This window comes from Phacochoerus africanus, chromosome 8 (assembly GCF_016906955.1).
Source record: "Phacochoerus africanus isolate WHEZ1 chromosome 8, ROS_Pafr_v1, whole genome shotgun sequence".
Classification (NCBI taxonomy): domain Eukaryota; kingdom Metazoa; phylum Chordata; class Mammalia; order Artiodactyla; family Suidae; genus Phacochoerus; species Phacochoerus africanus.
Genome location: NC_062551.1, coordinates 154,968,661 through 154,988,562, shown reverse-complemented (window position 1 = coordinate 154,988,562; position 19,902 = coordinate 154,968,661). Strand labels below are relative to the sequence as shown.

General features: G+C 43.3%; 1 protein-coding gene across 1 annotated transcript in view; it reads right to left on the bottom strand.

Moving 5' to 3' along the window:
• Positions 1-19,902, bottom strand: part of C8B (complement C8 beta chain) — a 43,951-nt gene that overhangs the window by 7,202 nt on the left and 16,847 nt on the right. The window contains 5 exon segments of the mRNA XM_047792370.1: positions 5,326-5,489; positions 7,999-8,127; positions 13,290-13,530; positions 15,284-15,481; positions 19,071-19,203. Coding sequence (XP_047648326.1) covers positions 5,326-5,489; positions 7,999-8,127; positions 13,290-13,530; positions 15,284-15,481; positions 19,071-19,203 — 865 coding nt within the window.

Here is a 19,902-nt window from a genome sequence, read left to right as displayed (position 1 = left end):
ACTCATAAAATAGCATTGTCAGGATTTTTAACCCCAAATCGATGTTTTTCCTACTAGTTCATGATGACTGTTGGTAAAAATGCCTTGAGTATTCCCATTTCCAACCCCTATCCTCTATTCCATGACGGTCTGCCTTGGAACTTAGCAGCAACCCCTCAGGATTCCTTCCATAGCTCCCTTTTTAACTGAATATGCGTCATTTGTCCTTTTATTGATTCACTGGTCCTTTTTTTTCCCATCTTTTTCTCTTTTGTCTTCTTCCCTCCCTCCCTCCTCCCCTCCTTTCCTTCCTCCCTCTTTTTTTCTCCTCATCTCTCCCCCAAATACACAATCGAAATGACTCGCATTGATCACTGGGTCCTTACCACACCCGCCCTTGTGAAAATTTTATTTATCAAATTGCTGCACAGAGATGGTGGCTGCTGTCTAATAAACTCCATGCAGTTCTCTGTAAGGGACCCTGGTAATGCCCATTCTTAATGATAAAAAGTACTTATTGCCACAGCTAGCATGTATTAGGTGCCAGCCTAAATTCATATGTTATTCTAACTTAATCTGCATGACAACAAGTCAAGTAAACGTCTGTATCCCCACTTTATAGATGGTAAAGCTGAGGCACAGAAAAGTTAAGTAGATTGGCCAGAGTCAGAGTCAGTAAATGGCAGAGGAAGAAGATTTGAATTGTTGCCATTATGGCTTGTGTCCTTTCTGTATATATTTTTGGACAGGCACATGGACAGGTGTTTACGCCTGATTGCTGGCATAGGAAAAGAACAATTCTGGAGTTCCTGTTGTGGTGCAGCAGAAACGAATCTGACTAGTAACCATGAGGTTGCAGGTTCGATCCCTGGCCTTGCTCAGTGGGTTAAGGATCCAGCATTGCTATGAGCTGTGGTATAGGTCGTAGACATGGCTTGGATCCCACGTTGCTGTGGCTGTGGCAAAGGCCGACAGCTGCAGCTCCTGTTGGACCCCTAGCCTGTGAACCTTCATATGCCGTGGGTGTGGCCCTAAAAGATAAAAAGACCAAAAAAAAAAAAAAAAAGATTTCTTTAGTTGATTCTTGCACGTAGGGTTATTGGATTGAAAGCTATAAATATTCTCAATGTGTTGGATATACACAGTTAAATTCTTTTCCTGTATGTGTTGTACCAATTAATACTCCTTTTTTATTTTATAAAAGTTCCCATTGCCTCACTCCCAATGGCACTTATTACAGATTTTTAATCACTGTCAACTTGATAGGTAAAAAACTATATTGCCTTGTTACTTTAATTTTCATTTTTATTCCTAGAGAAGTTAAAATTTTAGTTTATCATCTGAGTTCTGAGCATTGTCTATTTCCTTCAAGATGTGTTTCTCATAAATTTTATCATTCCTTACACATGAAAGAGTTCATGTGGGGCAAAAGCATTTCGTTGTTGTGATATCTTCCGTTTAATTATATTTATGGTTTCCTTATTTGAAACTTTTTTTTTTTTAAGTGGGAGCCCATAGTCTAAGTGTGACATTATCTTACCAGAGGATGCTACCACAACATCTGTATTTTAAACCTCCTCTTGATCAGAGTGATTTGCTTTAGGAGAATCTTTGAGCAAAAGCTGCTGTAGGAAGGGGTGATGGTCATTGTCACTGTTTACCAAATGTATCAGCTTCTTTCCCTCTGGGCACTTGGCAAGGTTGCATTTCCCCTAACCATCCTTAAGGGCAGGTTTGCCATGTGACTTGTTTTGAGCAGCGAAAGGTGAGCAGAGGGAGCATCCCTTCCAGGTTGAAGCTTTCTGAGGAGCAGGGGGACGTGACTTTTCCCATTCCCTTATCACTGCTGTGGCGGTCTTGAGAGCATGTGACAAGTGAAAAGCCTCCCTTGCCTGAATGACACTAAGAAAAGCCTCCTCCCCAATATACTTTGGACATGTGTGATGAAACAAGAAAATTTTGTTATACTAAGTCACTGAGATCCAGGGGCTGTTTCACCAGGCATAACCTAGGCTTTCCTGACCTCGAGGTAAATGATTCACTACAGTACTTCTTCTACGCTTGGCCACACCAAGCTCTGCACCATGGCTTCTCCATCAGGCTGGATCCCAGATCACAACCTAATCATCCCAACCTACACAGATGTACATCAATGATAGACTTTGTGACTAGGGTTGCCAATCAAATACAGAATGCCTAGTTAAAATTGAATTTCAAATTTAACAACAAATAATTTTTTAGTATAAGTCCTATGAAACATCTGAAAGATGCTCATATTAAAAAATTATACCTTATTTGAACTTCCTGCATTTTCATGTGTGCTAGATCTGGAAATTCTCTCTCTGACTCCTTTAATATCTCAGAATGTCCTGGGGATATTTTCACCCATTGATGATCATCTTACTGGGCCACATGTGTTTTTGTTTCAAGATTTTGTGACATGATGTTTAGGCATTCACCATTACAAAGAATTCTAAGACCAGTAAGATTTTTATTTTTGTAGCATCTATTTGTTCTTTAAAGTCAGAAATTTCACCACAATGTGTTTCAGTACTGTTTTTTTGTTTGTTTTTTGGGTTTTGTTTTGTTTTGTCTTGTTTTGTTTTTTGCTGCACCTGTAGCATATGGAAGTTCCCGGGCCAGGGATCAAATCTGAGTTGCAGCTGCAACCTACCCCACAGCAGTAGCAACGCCAGGTCCTTAACTCACTGTGTCACAGCAGAAATCCCAGTATTGTTTTATCTTGAGTACTTTTGCCTCCTTTTCCATGAGCTGTTCATTTTGCATTACCAGCTCAGGGAAGTTTTCCTTTTTAGGTGATAGATAAATGCATCTTCACTTTTAATTCTATCTCTTTTTGTGAGAAGAAGTCTCTGGGTTTTAGATTTCCACTTCCGTAATCTCCGTCCATCATATTTCCTTTATATCACTGTTTTATTCTCTTTGTCTTTTGCTTCTGCATTATAGGAACATCTTTATAGCACCTTCCATATCACTGACTCAATTTTCTGCAGTGTCGATTCTGTTCTTTAGAGTTTCCAATGTAGGTTTTGAGTCTACTATTGTGCTTTTGGTTTCCTACATTCAGTCATTTCCCTTTTCACCTGATTAGTGTCTAAACATCTCAGCTTCTATTTTTTATTTCATAAATTCCTTATTTTCTTGGATTTTATTAGACTCACAAAGCAAATATATTTGAAATTTTCCCTCTATTTTTAGATGTATGCTATTCTTCTTTATCTTGAATGTGATTTCCATCTTCTGTGTTTAAAATTCTCTTTATGTGTCCATAGCTTTTTCTTACCTCTCCTTTGAACAAAGGGCCATCTCTCTGTATCTAAAGTTCACCCATTAACAATGTGAACAGGCTCATTTATGGTCTTCTTTCCTGCCTACCCTGCTCCTGTAGGAACTGTGTTTTCAGATGTTGATCTTCAAGACTGGTTTATGTACACAAGCCTTGGCCAACAATCTGTGTCTAGGAATTCCTTATTTAGTGGTTTCTGTTCTCCTGGAAAGCAACTGCTATTCCAAATACCTGACAAACCGACTCTGCAGAGAATTACTTTGAGAGCATGTGAAGTCATGCACAGTTCTCTCTTGCCAGAAGGAGTCCATGCCCACAACAGATGTTTCCAACTCAGTTAGAGATATACAGAGGAAGTATGTAAAAACCAACAAACCCACCTCCTCCACTCCTGAAAACATCTCTGATTCTCTAATCTCTTTCACCGTTAAGCCCCCACAGCCCTTCAGAAGACTGTACTGATAATGGGTATGATACATTCCATGGCATCACATACATGTTTTGCCTTCAGTAAAGTGCTACACCTCCAGGTTATCGGCAGCCCTGTTTGAGATGCTTAGCGGGGTAACATGAGTGCTCTCCCCACCAGCTCCACAACCCCACACAAACCCCTACATCTCATATCATACCACCTGCTGCTTGACACTTGACATTCCCAATGCTCAGGCTGGCACATCCAGTCTATTTAGATAGGTAACCAAGGCCAAGGCCATCTATTAATTCAAAGTTTAAAAAATTCACATAAGATATAAGTAAAAAACGAAGACCATGGATCTATTTTCCCATGAACTCTGTGCTCTCCCATGCCTGTCTGTCATACCAACCAATGTCACCAGGCCATCAGCCAATGCAAGATTTCTCTGGAGCTGCCTGCAAGCTAAGGCTGACTTTTTCGCTCCTGTGTGATGCTTGCCCACAAATGTACCCTAAGTGTCACTAGTGAATAAATGGCACAGGAAAAGATTTGAATGGCAGCCTTCTTATTCTTCAGAAACTATGTATTTGACATACAAATAAAGACACTGTGGGGAAATGCCAGGGTCAGAAACTGCAGAGCCTCCCATCAGAGCTCCAGCCCTTTAACTCCTCTCCGTAGAGACAAGAGTGAATCTCTGGAGGGTGGATGCTAGACCATCAATGACTGTACAGACAATGGCAAGAAGAAGACAGTGTAAGATGTGACATGGACACTGTGCTGAAGTCCCCACAGGCAAGGACCTACCACTGCTGATGTGTATGACAGTCCTGTTCTAGCAAATGTCTTTTTAGTTTAAGGTTGCAAAACTGCTGTTGTTTGGGTGACAGGTGGTTGGGATCATTATTTTCCATTTATGAAACCCACAGGAAAGTCTAGAGGAGAGGTAAGAGGTCAGATTCGCAGGTCTGAACCTAATAGATTCCTGAACAGTTATAGATGGATGCCACCTCTGTGACCTTGATTTTTATCCATCATAAAGTGGAGATAAACACACTTAATTTCCAAACTCATGAGGATTAGATGAGTCCTTGGCAGAGTGTCATGAATATAGTAGGTGCCCAAAACATGTTAGAGATTAACCATGATGTATTATGCTGTCCTGTAGGATAGTAATGTGTGTGTGTAGCTCATTCTGCAGCATAGACTGTATTTTTCAAAATCTTTGGACTCTCCTCTGTATTCCTCCAGTTCCTTAGATCCATCACAGGAACTTAGTGACTATTTATTTGTTGGCTGCATTAAGAAATGTTTAAACGGACAAATAACTGAATGAGTGATTCTTTGACGAAATGGAAATACTATTAATGCAAGAAGGCTTGAATTAGAAGTTGATGGTTAGTTTCCTTTAGCAACCAGGGGGCCGAAGTGAGAGGGAGTCAGGGACTGTAGCTGGTGCAGAGCAGTGTATAATAAATGGTTCAATTCAGATATATTTTCCACCATAATGTATGTGCCTCAAGATTAGGGTTTATGTCTTACTGAACTCTCTATTCCATACCTTGCTCAGATAAGAAACTGTGTTCTGAATAGAGAGAAGGATGGGTAGGACAGTTGCATGTACCTTAATTTTGATGATGTCTGGGTTGTACTGCACTGCATCTCCCCATTCCTGCATCAGGTCCGCTGTTGGCAGATCCTTATATGCCAGGGCAGTGATGTATTCACTTGCACCTCCCCGCACAAGGACCACCAAGTCATTCACCATGCTGCTTCTCTTGTTTCTGTCTGGAGTGGACACGGAGACCAGGCATGTCAGGGGATCCATTGTCACACACTGGAATTACTGCAATTCAACTGACAATCTTGCTACCATAACATTTAATCAGCTTTCCCTGGAGATGTGGGTGGACAAGCTACATCTCTGCGATGTGAAAGGGGAAAAAAGGAGCTCACCCAACCATATATGATACAAGCTGGGGACAGGACAAGAAAGCGACATTTGATTTGAGCATCTGGAAGTGCTAGTCATTAAGTGAGTCCATGAAAGATAGTTGATAGATAAATAGATACATACATACACAGGAACAGATTAATAGATCATAGGTAAATAGATTGGTAGGTAGATAGATTGATAGATTATTAATCATTTATGTGTCATTCACTAATCTAATGCTGATCATGTATTAACTCACCTAATCTTCATTATGAAATAAGAACTATATCATCCTGATTTGCCAATAAGAAACCTTAGGCACTAGGGGTAAAGGAATATAACCACGTAGTCCTGCCCAATCTCTAAGCTGTGTTTCTTCTTTGTCTTGGATGACAAAGGTAGGAAAATTGGTAAAGGGTGAGCATGGAAACTAACAGTAATAGAAATTAAATAGTATTTACAATAAAGCAATTATTATTTTGATATTCATGGAGTTTCCCAGAAAGTCCAATCATATCAGTGAGTCATTCTTGTTCTAATTTGTCTATGTGTCCAATGTCAAAGGAGCAGGTCTATAGTGACTACTCTACTCTGAACTTGCAACATCTAAGCATAAGAAAAAGGGAGCCTCGTATACTGCTGGTAGGAGTGTAAATTGGTAAAACCACCTCAGAAAACACTTACCTAGTCTAGCAAAAGGACATACTCTACAATCCAACAATTTTACTCCTGGGTGTATTCCCTGGAGAATCCCTTGGGTACATGTGTACCGGATGATTGTGTAAGAATGTTTACAGGAGAATTGATTTACAATTGCTTGACACAGGAAATAACCCAAATTTAACAGTAGGATGAACAAAGCATTACATTCATACAAAAATATACTCTGCAGCACTGGAAATGAACTAACTACAATTACACACAAAAACATAATATTGAATAAAAAAAAAAAAACAGAACTGAAAAGATTGCACTTCATCCACATAGAGTTCAAAACCAAGCAACTCTAAGCTACACTGGTTAGCAAGACCAGGTGGTAAAACTACCATGAAAAAAGAGTTCCCCTTGTGGCTCAGCGGAAAGGAATGTGACTGGTAACCATGAGGTTGCAGGTTCCATCCCTGGCCTTGTTCAGTAGGTTAAGGATCCAGCGTTGCTGTGGCTGTGGTGTAGGACGGCAGCTGCAGCTCTGATTTGCCCCCTAGCCTGGGAACCTCCATATGCTGTGGGTGCAGCCCTAAAACAAACAAACAACCCCTATCATGAAAAGAGGGACCTGTTTAACACAGAAGTCAGGATGGTGTTAGCCGCAAAGAGGGAGGAGTTGTAATTGACAAGGGTCTTGGGTTGCTAGGCAATGCTCTAAATAGCAGCCTGGATAGGGGAGGGGCTTACCCTACAAATCTTCTTTGAAGGGCACCCTCGTTTTCTGCAAGCCTCCCTGTGTAAGATACATCAGCCAACCCTGTCCCACCAAAATGCACAAACAGTATCCACCAACAGTATCAGTGAAAAGTGTAAGAGACTGTTCTAGACCATCAGTTCAGTTCATTCTGCTGTGGTTTTATTTTGGCTACAAAACTCTTTCTTCACCCATGATCACACATACAGGGACAAGCTTAGTAAGCAGAGCAGATGAAGGAGAGCCTGGGCTGCAGAAGGGGTCAGGGATTGGACCCCTGCCAATTAGTTCTCTTCCAAGTTGCTCTGTTGATTCCCAACCCCCTTGCACAGCCTCCAAGTCCCTGCTCCCATATACCTGGCTTTGTGTCTTGGCTTTAATACCCAGCTCTGGTCTCTCCTGCCATGTGGGCTCTGCTACACGTCTCTGGCTTTGGCTGCTCTTCTAGTCTCCATCTTGCCCACTGTTTCAATTAAGGACTAGCTGCCTCACCTGTCTCCCCTCCTGCCCCCACCTGGCTCCTACCCCCTTCAGCTTAGAGCATCCTACCTCTAGTGAGGCCAACTCCCAGCCCCCAGGGCAAAATTTCATTGTTACATTTTTCTTTTCCTGCCTAAAAACAACTTTGATACTTTACTCCTCAAGTTGCAATTCAAAGGATCCCTGCCCTAGGAAGCTGGTCCTAATGCTCCAGACTGGGTTTGGTGCCTATCACTGCCTTGTCCTTGCTTCTTCAACTTTTTGCCTACTTCAAGTAAATATCACAAAGATAGAAAGACAACCTTAGTCATTTAACAAACCCAGCACCTAGTAGGAGCTAGGTAGATTTTTACTGGATGAGTTATTATTTTAATTGAAATGCCTTGGAATATCCAGTCTTTAGCTTAAAGAGCACCTGGGTCTGAGTTGCTAGAGAGGGAAGAGTGATAAGCAGAGAAGTCATGTGCCCTTGCACTCACCTTTTATCTCATTGAGAATGTCCTTGCACTTGTGCACCGACACCCCCAACTTGATGTAGACCTCTTCTATGGCGACACCAATTTTAAAACCATGTTGGGCACAGGCATGGACATCCTTTAGAGAATAATCTGAAAGAAGCAAGAAAAGCAGCTCATGACCCAGAAGGTAATTTGCCCTGGGCTTCTTCCTGTGATCCCATGACCTAAGCCTTCCTGGATGTCATAGAGGGCCCCACAGGGATTCAGATGTAAATTAATGGGTGACCAGCCTGATGATAAGAAATTCAGGGAGTTCCCATTGTGGCGCAGTGGTTAACGAATCTGACTAGGAACCACGAGGTTGCGGGTTCGATCCCTGGCCTTGCTCAGTGGGTTAACGATCCATCACTGCCGTGAGCTGTGGTGTAGGTCGCAGATGCAGCTCGGATCCCACGTTGCTGTGGCTCTGGAGTAGGCCAGTGGCTACAGCTCTGATTAGACCCCTAGCCTGGGAACCTCCATATGCCGTGGGAAGTGGCCTCAGAGAAGACAAAAAAAAAAAAAAAGAAAGAAATTCAGGCAGCTCCTGGCACCAGGGCAGAGACAGCATTAGAAATCAGCATCAACTTCCCTTTCCATCTTCTTCAAAGACTCTGAGGGTTTTTGCTGCTTTCCAGAGAGAGGAAGTGTTCAGACTTGCTTTCAAAAAGTGTGGCTCCTTAGCAAATCTCTAGGGATTGATCCAGTCTGCAATCTGCGCCCCTGCCCCCTTCCATTGACCTTTCTTTCTCTATTCTTTTATATGGAAGAAAGAGCTTGTTAATTGACAAGTTGAGGTAAGGCTTATGAAGTATCTGGTATAGTGCCTGGCAAAGAGAAGGCACCAAGTTCCCTTATTTCTTCTTTTGGGAACCATTTCCTATCTGTTCCTCCCCAAGGCACCTTCCTGTCCTGGTCTTGCTGAAGTCTTTGGTGTGACTTGGAAACAATTTCTTTCTTTTTTTTTTTTTTTATTTTCCCACTGTACAGCAAGGGGGTCAGGTTATCCTTACATGTATACATTACAATTACATTTTTCCCCCACCCTTTCTTCTGTTGCAACATGAGTATCTAGACAAAGTTCTCAATGCTATTCAGCAGGATCTCCTTGTAAATCTATTCTAAATTGTGTCTGATAAGCCCAAGCTCCCGATCCCTCCCACTCCCTCCCCCTCCCATCAGGCAGCCACAAGTCTCTTCTCCAAGTCCATGATTTTCTTTTCTAAGGAGATGTTCGTTTGTGCTGGATATTAGATTCCAGTTATAAGTGATATCATATGGTATTTGTCTTTGTCTTTCTGGCTCATTTCACTCAGGATGAGATTCTCTAGGTCCATCCATGTTGCTGCAAATGGCATTATGTCATTCTTTTTTATGGCTGAGTAGTATTCCATTGTGTATATATACCACTTCTTCCGAATCCAATCCTCTGTCGATGGACATTTGGGTTGTTTCCATGTCCTGGCTATTGTGAATAGTGCTGCAATGAACATGCGGGTGCACGTGTCTCTTTTAAGTAGAGTTTTGTCCGGATAGATGCCCAAGAGTGGGATTGTGGGGTCATATGGAAGTTCTATGTATAGATTTCTAAGGTATCTCCAAACCGTTCTCCATAGTGGCTGTACCAGTTTACATTCCCACCAACAGTGCAGGAGGGTTCCCTTTTCTCCACACCCCCTCCAGCACTTGTTATTTGTGGATTTATTAATGATGGCCATTCTGACTGGTGTGAGGTGATATCTCATGGTAGTTTTGATTTGCATTTCTCTTATAACCAGCGATGTTGAGCATTTTTTCATGTGTTTGCTGGCCATCTGTATATCTTCTTTGGAGAAATGTCTATTCAGGTCTTTTGCCCATTTTTCCATTGATTGATTGGCTTTTTTGCTGTTGGGTTGTATAAGTTGTTTATATATTCTAGAGATTAAGCCCTTGTCGGTTGCATCATTTGAAACTATGTTCTCCCATTCTGAAAGTTGTCTTTTTGTTTTCTTTTGGGTTTCCTTTGCTGTGCAAAAGCTTTTCAGTTTGATGAGGTCCCATGGGTTTATTTTTTCTCTATTGCTTTGGGAGACTGACCTGAGAAAATATTCATGATGTTGATGTCAGAGAGCGTTTTGCCTGTGTTTTCTTCTAGGAGTTTGATGGTGTCCTGTCGTATATTTAAGTCTTTCAGCCATTTGGAGTTTATTTTTGTGCATGGTGTGAGGGTGTGTTCTAGTTTCATTGCTTTGCATGCAGCTGTCCAGGTTTCCCAGCAATGCTTGCTGAATAGACTTTCTTTTTCCCATTTGATGTTCTTGCCTCCCTTGTCAAAGATTAATTGACCATAGGTGTCAGGGTTTATTTCTGGGTTCTCTATTCTGTTCCATTGGTCTGTCTGTCTGTTTTGATACCAGGACCACACTGTTTGGATGACTGTGGCTTTGTAGTATTTCTTGAAGTCTGGGAGAGTTATGCCTCCTGCTTGGTTTTTGTTCCTCAGGATTGCTTTGGCGATTCTGGGTCTTTTGTGGTTCCATATAAATGTTTGGATTGTTTGTTCTAGTTCTGTGAAAAATGTCCTGGGTAATTTGATAGGGATTGCATTGAATCTGTAGATTGCTTTGGGTAGTATGGCCATTTTTACAATATTGATTTTCCCAATCCAGGAACATGGAATATCTTTCCATTTCTTTACATCTTCTTTGATCTCTTTGATTAAAGTTTTATAGTTCTCGGCATATAGGTCCTTTACCTCCTTGGTCAGGTGTATTCCGAGGTATTTGATTTTGTGAAGTGCAATTTTAAAAGGTATCGTATTTTTGTATTCCTTTTCTAATATTTCATTGCTGGTATAGAGAAATGCAACTGACTTCTGAATGTTAATCTTATATCCTGCTACTTTGCTGAATTTATGAATCAGTTCAAGGAGTTTTGGGGTTGAGTCCTTAGGGTTTTCTATGTATAGTATCATGTCATCTGCATACAGTGACAGTTTTATCTCTTCTCTTCCTATATGGATGCCTTTTATTTCTTTGGTTTGTCTAATTGCTGTGGCTAGGACTTCCAAAACTATGTTGAAGAGCAGTGGTGAGAGTGGGCATCCCTGTCTTGTTCCAGATTGGAGGGAGAAGGCTTTCAGTTTTTCCCCATTGAGGATTATATTTGCTGTGGGTTTATCATAAATGGCTTTGATTATATTCAGTAATGTTCCCTCTATACCCACTTTGGCGAGGGTCTTGATCATGAATGGATGTTGGACTTCGTCAGGTGCTTTTTCTGCGTCTATTGAGATGATCATATGATTTTTGACTTTTTTTTGGTTAATGTGGTGTATGATGCTGATTGATTTGCGTATGTTGAACCATCCTTGTGAACCTGGGATGAACCCAACCTGGTCATTGTGTATAATTTTTTTGATATGTTGTTGGATTCGGTTGGCTAAGATTTTGTTGAGAATTTTTGCATCTATATTCATCAAAGATATTGGGCGATAGTTTTCTTTTTTGGTGGTATCTCTGTCTGGTTTTGGAATGAGGGTGATGGTGGCATCATAGAATGTCTTTGGGAGTATTCCTTCTTCTTCAACCTTTTGAAAGAGTTTAAGGAGGATGGGCACCAATTCCTCTTTATATGTTTGATAAAATTCACCTGTGAAGCCATCTGGTCCTGGACTTTTATTTGTAGGGAGTGATTTTATGACCTCTTCAATTTCATTTCTAGTGATCGGTCTGTTCAGTTGGTCTGTTTCTACTTGATTCAGTTTTGGCAGGCTGTAAGATTCTAGAAAATTGTCCATTTCTTCCAGATTGTCAAACTTGTTGCCATATAGTTGTTCATAGTATGGAAGCAATTTCTGTAGCACCTTGAGGTCAGGGAAAGGAGAATAGGGCAGCTTTGATGTCTGGAAGTGTCAGTGTTGGTATAGATCAGTTTTCCCCAAAGCGTGTTCCTTAAACCTTGCATCCCATGATGATATCTCAAAATTCTTATGACAGCAAGTATAGCAAGAAACCAGGCTTCTGTGGTCAAGCCAGTGTGACAAACCTTATATCAAAAGAGGAGGAGAGGTCACTTGATTTCAGGATGCCTGTGAAACTCTAACAGTGGGATCTATTATATGTTTTCCCAAATTGACTATAGAACCTTCCTGTAGGAAATAGAGTGAGGAACTATGAAAGGTGCTTTTGAAACTTCTGGCAGGGAGGATGGCACCCCTGATCTTGGCAAGGGTACCTGAGGTCACACTGACCTAAATGTACATTCTTTACCATATGTCCTCTTTCAGGTACACTGGACTAACAACCAAGCCCTGTCAACTGCATGACCTTGGGCAGGTCACTTAACCTGACAGGTGCCATGTTGTAGGAAAGAATACTGGACTGGGAAGAAGAAATCACATCTTAGACTTGCAGTTGATCACAAGTGGAAAGGCATGCACATAGAATGGATTGTCAAAGGGGAATGGGAGCTGACTAGGAGTATGGAGACAAGGACAATAAGCTGGAACACTGCTGTGCAAAGTAAGGACCAGCAGTAATGCTATCACCTTAAATCTTGGGAGACAACCAGAATCTTGGGTCTCACTTCAGATTTACTGAATGAAAACCCACCTCTTCCATGGTTTTCAGATAATTCATATTCATATTAAACTCTGAGAAAGGCTGGTTCTGGGGTGAGCATAAAGTGGCAACAGGAAAGAGAGAAAAGATCATTTGCAGGGTAGAGCTGATAGGACTTGCACACAGAGCAGAAGGAAAGAAAAATAACCAAAGCAGACCCTTAGGTTTGTGGCTTGAGCCACTGATTGAATTAAGCCATATTCAGAGATGTGGGTGACAACAGAAAAAAAAAACAACATGTGCCCAAGTTCTCTTTGGGGGCATGTTAAGTTTGGGGTGGTTGTGAGACATTCAAATGGAGAAATCAAGGAGGCATGTCCACATGAGCTCTTGGGTGCACAGAAGAGATGCAGGATAGATCTATACACTGGGAATGATCTGTATGTTGAAGGCATTTAGAGCCAGGAGATTAGATGCTATTGTCTAGAGAAAGTTATAGAAAAGAGGACGGCCCAGACAGGGCTTGCAGAGGGAAACCAACACCACCAGCAAGTTCCAAAAAGGAGGAGGCATCTGCAAAGGAAACTGGGACAGCACAGCCAAGGAGGGAGAATGGAAAGCCAGGTGCATACACTATCAACCCTCCCCCAACAAGGACAAGCCTCTCCCTGTTAACCCACAGTCCCCATGTGCCCCATCAGTAAAGCCGTGGTCCCTTGGGCAGCGTACCTGCTCTCTCCATGGCCTCTTTGTTCATGATGAGTGTGTACTCATAAACACCCCCGAGCACGGCCTCTGTGATGTAGTGGGTCCCAAAATCACGGAAGAGATCTCTGTACTCCCCGTAGCTGTACTCCAGAGGCAGCTGCTTGACCCTCTGAAGGAACTCGTAATGCAGCATGAGGTTTCTGGATTTCAGCTTGTAACGCGCTACCTCAAGGTCAGAGCGCGCGTGCAGAAATGCGCTTTTCTACATGAAATACCAACGAGGGAAAACCAGACCTTTAAAGTTAGGAAGCTGGAACGAGAGGATGAACTTTCCAAATACCATCCGACATTCTTAGCCGGGGGTCATCAGTCATGACTCCTTTAGGAGACTCAAGGGAAGACGGCCTCTACGACCAGCCTTCATTTCTCATAAATATCCCGATGTCCTTTTCCACTTGGAAGCAGGTGCTCTTGACTCCCTTCCTTATAGTAGCAAGTAAGGAGCGAGAAGGAAGGAAGCAGAAGCAAACATGGCAGGGTGTAACAGGTGCCCATGGACTGCTCTCAGGGGAGACGGGGTTTGCGACCTTCAAAAGCAACTAAGTACTTGGATGATGCTTTTTTAAAAACTGGAAAAAGGCCACTCGAGGAAGAGTAAAAGGGATGCTTTAGGAAAGCTGGATATTACAGTGCTCAGCAAGGGTCAGCAAACCATAGCCTGCACACAGAAGCCAGCGCCTGGTTTTGTAAATCAAGTGTCACTGCAATGCAGCCACAGCCACTTGTTAACGTGTTGTCCATAGCTGCTGTCACCCTGCAATGGCAGAGCCGAGGGGTTGTTATAGAGGCCCTACAGCCTTGAAAAGGCTGACATATTTACTATCCAGCCCTTTATAGAAAAAGTTCAGTGACCTCTAGTGTGTGGAAGAGACTGAGAGATGCTGATGCTGGATGAAGGGCAAGGATCCAGGAATGTTTATGTAAGCTGAGCTGAGAGGTGTCTACAGTGCGATGCAGGTTGAGAAAAAGGTGAAATGGTGGGAAATACACATTCTCCCCTCCCTTCCCCTCCATCTGAAAACTCTCACCAGCTTGACCTGTCAGCTCTCTATGCCCACCTGTCAGCTCTGCCCCTGGTCCTGTGCTCCCTTTTCCTGGTCCTGCCCCTGACTCATGACCTCCTCCCTCATCTTTCCAGCCTTAGCAGTCACCAGGTGCTCTGTTCATGATTTTTCTAAATATTTTAGGGTTCCTCTTCTGTTTGAGTTATAATAAAGCTTCGCCACTGATCTCCCTCTAGTTCCCCTCAGTGTTTCAATCAGAGTTGACATCCTAAAACTCAGATGGTATTATTATGGTGCCTCTCCAGGTTTAAATTAAACCCCTGCACTGGCTCCCTATTGTCCCCAACCTGGAGAAGCACCTCAGGTGATATTCTAGAGAGGGATTTCAGTTGACTATTTGGAATAGAAGTCAAATTGGTAAGGACTGAAAATTCTCCAGAGATGATTTAGTTCTGGTAAAGCTATGCTTTTCAGCTTAACGAAAACCAAGGGGAAAGCTTACTAAAAAATGAGTAAGTAGCTATAGAAGTGGCCTCCCTAAAAAGTACGCTGATGTAAGACCAAGCTTTTCAGAGTTCCTGTTGTGGCGCAGTGGGTTAAGAACCTAACACAGTCTCCATGAGGATGCAGGTTCAATCTTTGGCCTTGCTCAGTGGATTAAGGATCCAGCTTTGCTGTAAACTACAGTGTAGGTCACAGATGTGGCTCAAATGTGGTGTTGCTGTGGCTGTGGTGTAGGCCCCAGCTGCAACTCCAATTCAAACCCCAGCCTGAGAACTTCCATATGCCATGGGTGCAGCCATGAAAAAAAAAAAAAAAAGACTAAGCTTTTCAAGATAGCAAATGTAATAAGTTGCCTGAACTAGTAGCCATACAGAATGCAAACACATCTGTGGACATGAAAATTCAAATGAATACAGAGAAATGGAAGAGCAACCAAAGGGTACTTACCGTGTGAGAGAATCGCTTGGTTCTGCTAATAAAAAGTTTGCCTTTATCACTTGTTCTACTGATGCCAAATTCAAACATTCCAGATATTTTAAAACCAAAGCTGAAACTAGACTTGCTAATCGCTGCAGTTGTGACATTTTGTTCGAAATCTGAGTATGATTCATATTCTGTCAGTGCAAAGTCATATTTTCCTTGGGTCTGAAGGAAGAAAAAAGAAAATGTTCCTTATGTCCTTTGACTCACATCCATTCAATTCAGGTCAAGAGATGCTCATCATACTCTTACTACGTTTTCTTTTTTGGCTGCATCTGTGGCATACAGAAGTTCCCAGGCTAAGGGTCGAATTGGAGCTGCAGCTATGACCTACAGCACAGCTACAGCAACACCAGATTCGAGCCACATCTGTGACTTATGCCGCAGCTTGTGGCAAGGATACTTAAGCCACTGAGGGAGACCATGGATTGAACCCCCATCCTCATGGACACTATGTTGGGTTCTTAACTCACTCAGCCACAATGGGAACTCCTATACTCTTGTTATCTTTCAAGCACTGGACTAAATGCTCTGGACTCCAAATCTCAGAGGCAAACAATGTCTCTACCTCCAGAACTCTTGATCCACTAGAAGAAATGTGTCCAATACTGGGGGGGGGGCTGATGCTCAGAGGTGGGTGCTTGATATGGGTTTCCACTGGCTGAAATGTAGAAGAACCTTCTGGGTTGTGGACTTGGTATAGGCAAAAGCGTGGTGGTAGGAAGGGGCAGGGTATGGTCCAGAAACCATGGGGATGCTAGTTCGGTTGTATGAGAAGGTACAAAAATAAATCAACTATAAATAGAAAAAAATAAAAATCTTAAAAAGAGAGAAAAGAGAGAGCAGGAAAGATACACGAGTGAGAGGAGGACAAAGGGGCTGCAAGAGAGTGTGTTGGTGTCCAGATGCTGAGGCTTTGGGATGACCTGCTGATGTTGACTTAATCCAAAAATGAGCCCACAGAGGAAGCAGCTGAGGATCAGGAAGTCCATGACAAGCAGTTGGGTTGGAAGGGATGAACTTGGGGTCAGAAAGACAAGCCAATGAGGAGGAGCCCAGTGATGGCAGATGTGGGATTAGTCAAAGGCAGTGCAGGGGGGGATGTGGTGGCAGGGCAGCAAAGTGCCTTTGAAAACTTAGAGGAGCTGTTGCTCCAAAATCAGTGCTCATTGTGCTGTGCACACGAACTGACTAGGGGCACTGCCTGGGTGGTCCTGGAGTGACCAGTCTCATATCATCTCCACCCCCATGCCTTCAGCTTCCGATTCTTGCAGTTCCCATAATACTTCAGCTTCCAAGGGAGGAAAGAGATGTGATTCTAGCATGGCCTGTGGGAAGGCACCTGAGGTGGAATGCAGATTTTCTCACTGGGTAACCTTTGGCTTAACCGCCCTGTGCCTCAGTTTCTTCATGTGCAAAATGGACATAATAATGACCTTAAAGGGCATAATGCTTTTCCATTTTTATAGAGATAAAAAGTTGCAGCACAGAGAATAACTTTTGTTTTGCTGGAGGTTTACAGGAACATCGTGACCTGACCTATGCGGACAGCTGCGAGAACAAAGGATTCCAAAACCAAGAAGTTTGGAACAAGCAACCAAGCCCCTCCTTCACCTTGCCTGTAAAAGTGCTTTGCTAAAAACCTTCGGGGAGCTCAGGGCTTTGGGGGACGGAGACACCTGTCTCCTTGTGTGGCCCCTCAATAAAACTTTCTCTGCTCCAGACTCCAAAGTTTCAGTATTGTTTGGCCTCATCTTGCCTCAGGCACACAAATTTGTATTGGCTAACAGAACAATGCCTGGTTCTAACAAGCAAGGACTTGGTAATAACAAGATTTAACACTTGCTGAGGACTCCTTGTTAGACCAGGTACTGTGAGAGCTAAGCATTCACACATGTCATCTCATTAATCCTCTCCCTGCAGTAGAACATTTATAAATCCAAATCTAAAGATAGGAAAATGAAGGTTCAGAACATCTAACATGCTATGCAAGGTAAGCTACAGAGGCATCTGTGAGACTTGGAATGCCTAGCTACCCTGTTAGGGCTGGTTCCTGTGTGACAGGCACAGTGAGGCCAAACAAATAGAAACTTAGTAGTTTGAAGTAGAGAAAGGTTTATTGCAGGGCCATGCAAGGAGACAGGTGAATCAGCGCCCCCTCCCTAACCCCAAACTTTCAAAGGGTTTCAGCAAAGCATTTTTAAAATATGATACTGTTTATATGTGGAATCTTTCAAAAAAGGGATGCAAATGAAGTTATTTGCAAAACAGAAGAGACTCACAGACTTTGAAAACAAACTTATGGTTACCAAAGGGTACAGGTGTTGGGGGGGAAGGGATGGAATGGGGGTTTTGCACACTGAGGTATATGGTGATTGGCCAACAGTGACCTGCTGTATAACACAGAGAACTCTACCCCATATTCTGTGATAATCTCCGTAGGAAAAGAATCTGAAAGAGATGCATATGTGTGTATGTATAACTGAATCACTCTTTTGTACAGCAGCAATTATTCCAACATTGTAAAGCAACTATACTTCAATGAAACTTTTGTTGTTGTTGTCTTTTGTTCTTTTAGGGCCACACCTGTGGCATATGGAGGTTCCCAGGTTAGGGGTCCAATTGGAGCTGTTGCTGCCAGCCTATGCCACAGCCATAGCAACGCCAGATCCAAGCTGCGTCTGTGACCTACACCACAGCTCACAGCAACACCAGATCCTTAACCCACTGAGTGAGGCCAGGGATCAAACCCGCAACTTCATGGTTCCTAGTTGGATTCATTCCCACTATGCCACAATGGGAACACCCAATGAAACTTTTAAAGATGATAGAAAAAGAAAAGAGCCAGATAAGGGAGGCATGTGGCAGGGCATATCATCGGCTTGTGCACAGTTTTCTGGTTGGCTGATGGTGAGGTAACAGGGCAGTGTCACAGGGGTTGACAGGAGCAGCTCTCAGGCTCCAGGAGGCCTGGGGGCTATGTGCTAATGGGCATCACGTAGTTAACATCTTCTATTTGGACGAGGGTTTTCACATTTGTGAACCAACTCAGGAAATGGGCATGGGATACTTTACAGATCCTAAAGCAGAGAATATGGGGGAGGGGTCTATCCCAGGAAGGCCCCCTAGGGTCCTGCTTGGGTTACAGTGCTTCTATCTTCATGATATTATTGTTAGCATAATTATGCTACTGCAACTCTGCATTGCCTTTACTGGACACATCAGCCTCACCACTGGGTCTGCAGTGGGGAGGGGGAAGGGCCCTCCTGGAACAAAGGGAAGGCAACATGTAGCATCAACACCTGTATGCGCATGCACAGTTCTGTAACAGTGTAACAAAACCTGAATCCATGGGTGCAAGCGTATCTATAACTGTCCACTCAGAAATTATAGAATGTATGTTACCTTATAAGGGGGTCAAAACGGACCAAAGTGTAAAAGAAAAAATAGTGGAAGATATATAAGACAGCGCCCTGCTGCATTTGGGGGCTCAGCCTTTGTAAATGAATCCACTAAACCATTGCCGGCACGAATAAACACTGCTTCCTGGCAAAAAGGCCTCGGTGTCCTGTCTCCCTGTATATAAGTCCTGCAACATGTCCCAAGGGAGGCCCGATTTTAGACATGAAGAATTGAAGCTCAGAGAGAAAAGCAGTGTGTCCTAGCTCTCCCGCAGGCTGCCTGATCCCTGCTATTGACTCCTGAGCCAGTGCTCTTGCCATTGCCCCTCGCTGGCTTCCGGGCTGGCACGTACCTGTGGGTTGAAGTTTTCCACATTGTGTGGTTTCCGAAACCTCGTGTTGAGTATGTAATGGGGGGAGCATGCACCGGCGTAATACCTGTGATCGAGAACTGGGCCCTCCAAGTTGTTCGTGAACAAATTTATCCTGCAGGGAAGGCACAGAGAAGGGGACGAGGTGAGGGTGTAATCCTGACAGACCGACGAAAGGACACCAAAATTCCTTGGCACATCACCCAAGACCCTTGATATCTGGTTGAAACCACTTTCTTTCTTTCTTTTTTTGCTTTTGCTTTTTAGGGCCGCACACTCCGCCCCCCTGGCATATGGAGGTTCCCAGACTAGGGGTCCAATCAGAGCTATAGCTGCCGGCCTACGCCAGAGCCACAGCAACGCGGGATCCGAGCCCTGTCTGTAACCTACACCACAGCTCACAGCAATGATGGATCCTTAACCCACTGAGAGAGGCCAGGGATCGAACCCGCAACCTCATGGTTCCTAGTCAGATTCGTTTCTGCTGCGCCATGATGGGAACTCCTGAAAGCAGGTTTCTAGCTTCATCTCTGGCACCTCCCAGCCACAACCACAAACCCAGTGTCCCCCTACTCAGAGGTGTTCTCACTTCAGTGTGCTTTTCTCCTTCTCTTCTGCGTAAGGGCTGTTCCCTATGCCTACATGTCCTTCCAGCCACTCACTGTTTTACCTCATACTTATCTTCCAAGGCTGGGCTCTGTTGTGGCCTGCTGTGGGAAGCCTTTGCTCACTCTTGCATCACACCCATATTAGACCTTGGGCTTGCCCCATTCATGCATTTATTCTTCTGTACTACCGCAGTTGCCTTACAAGA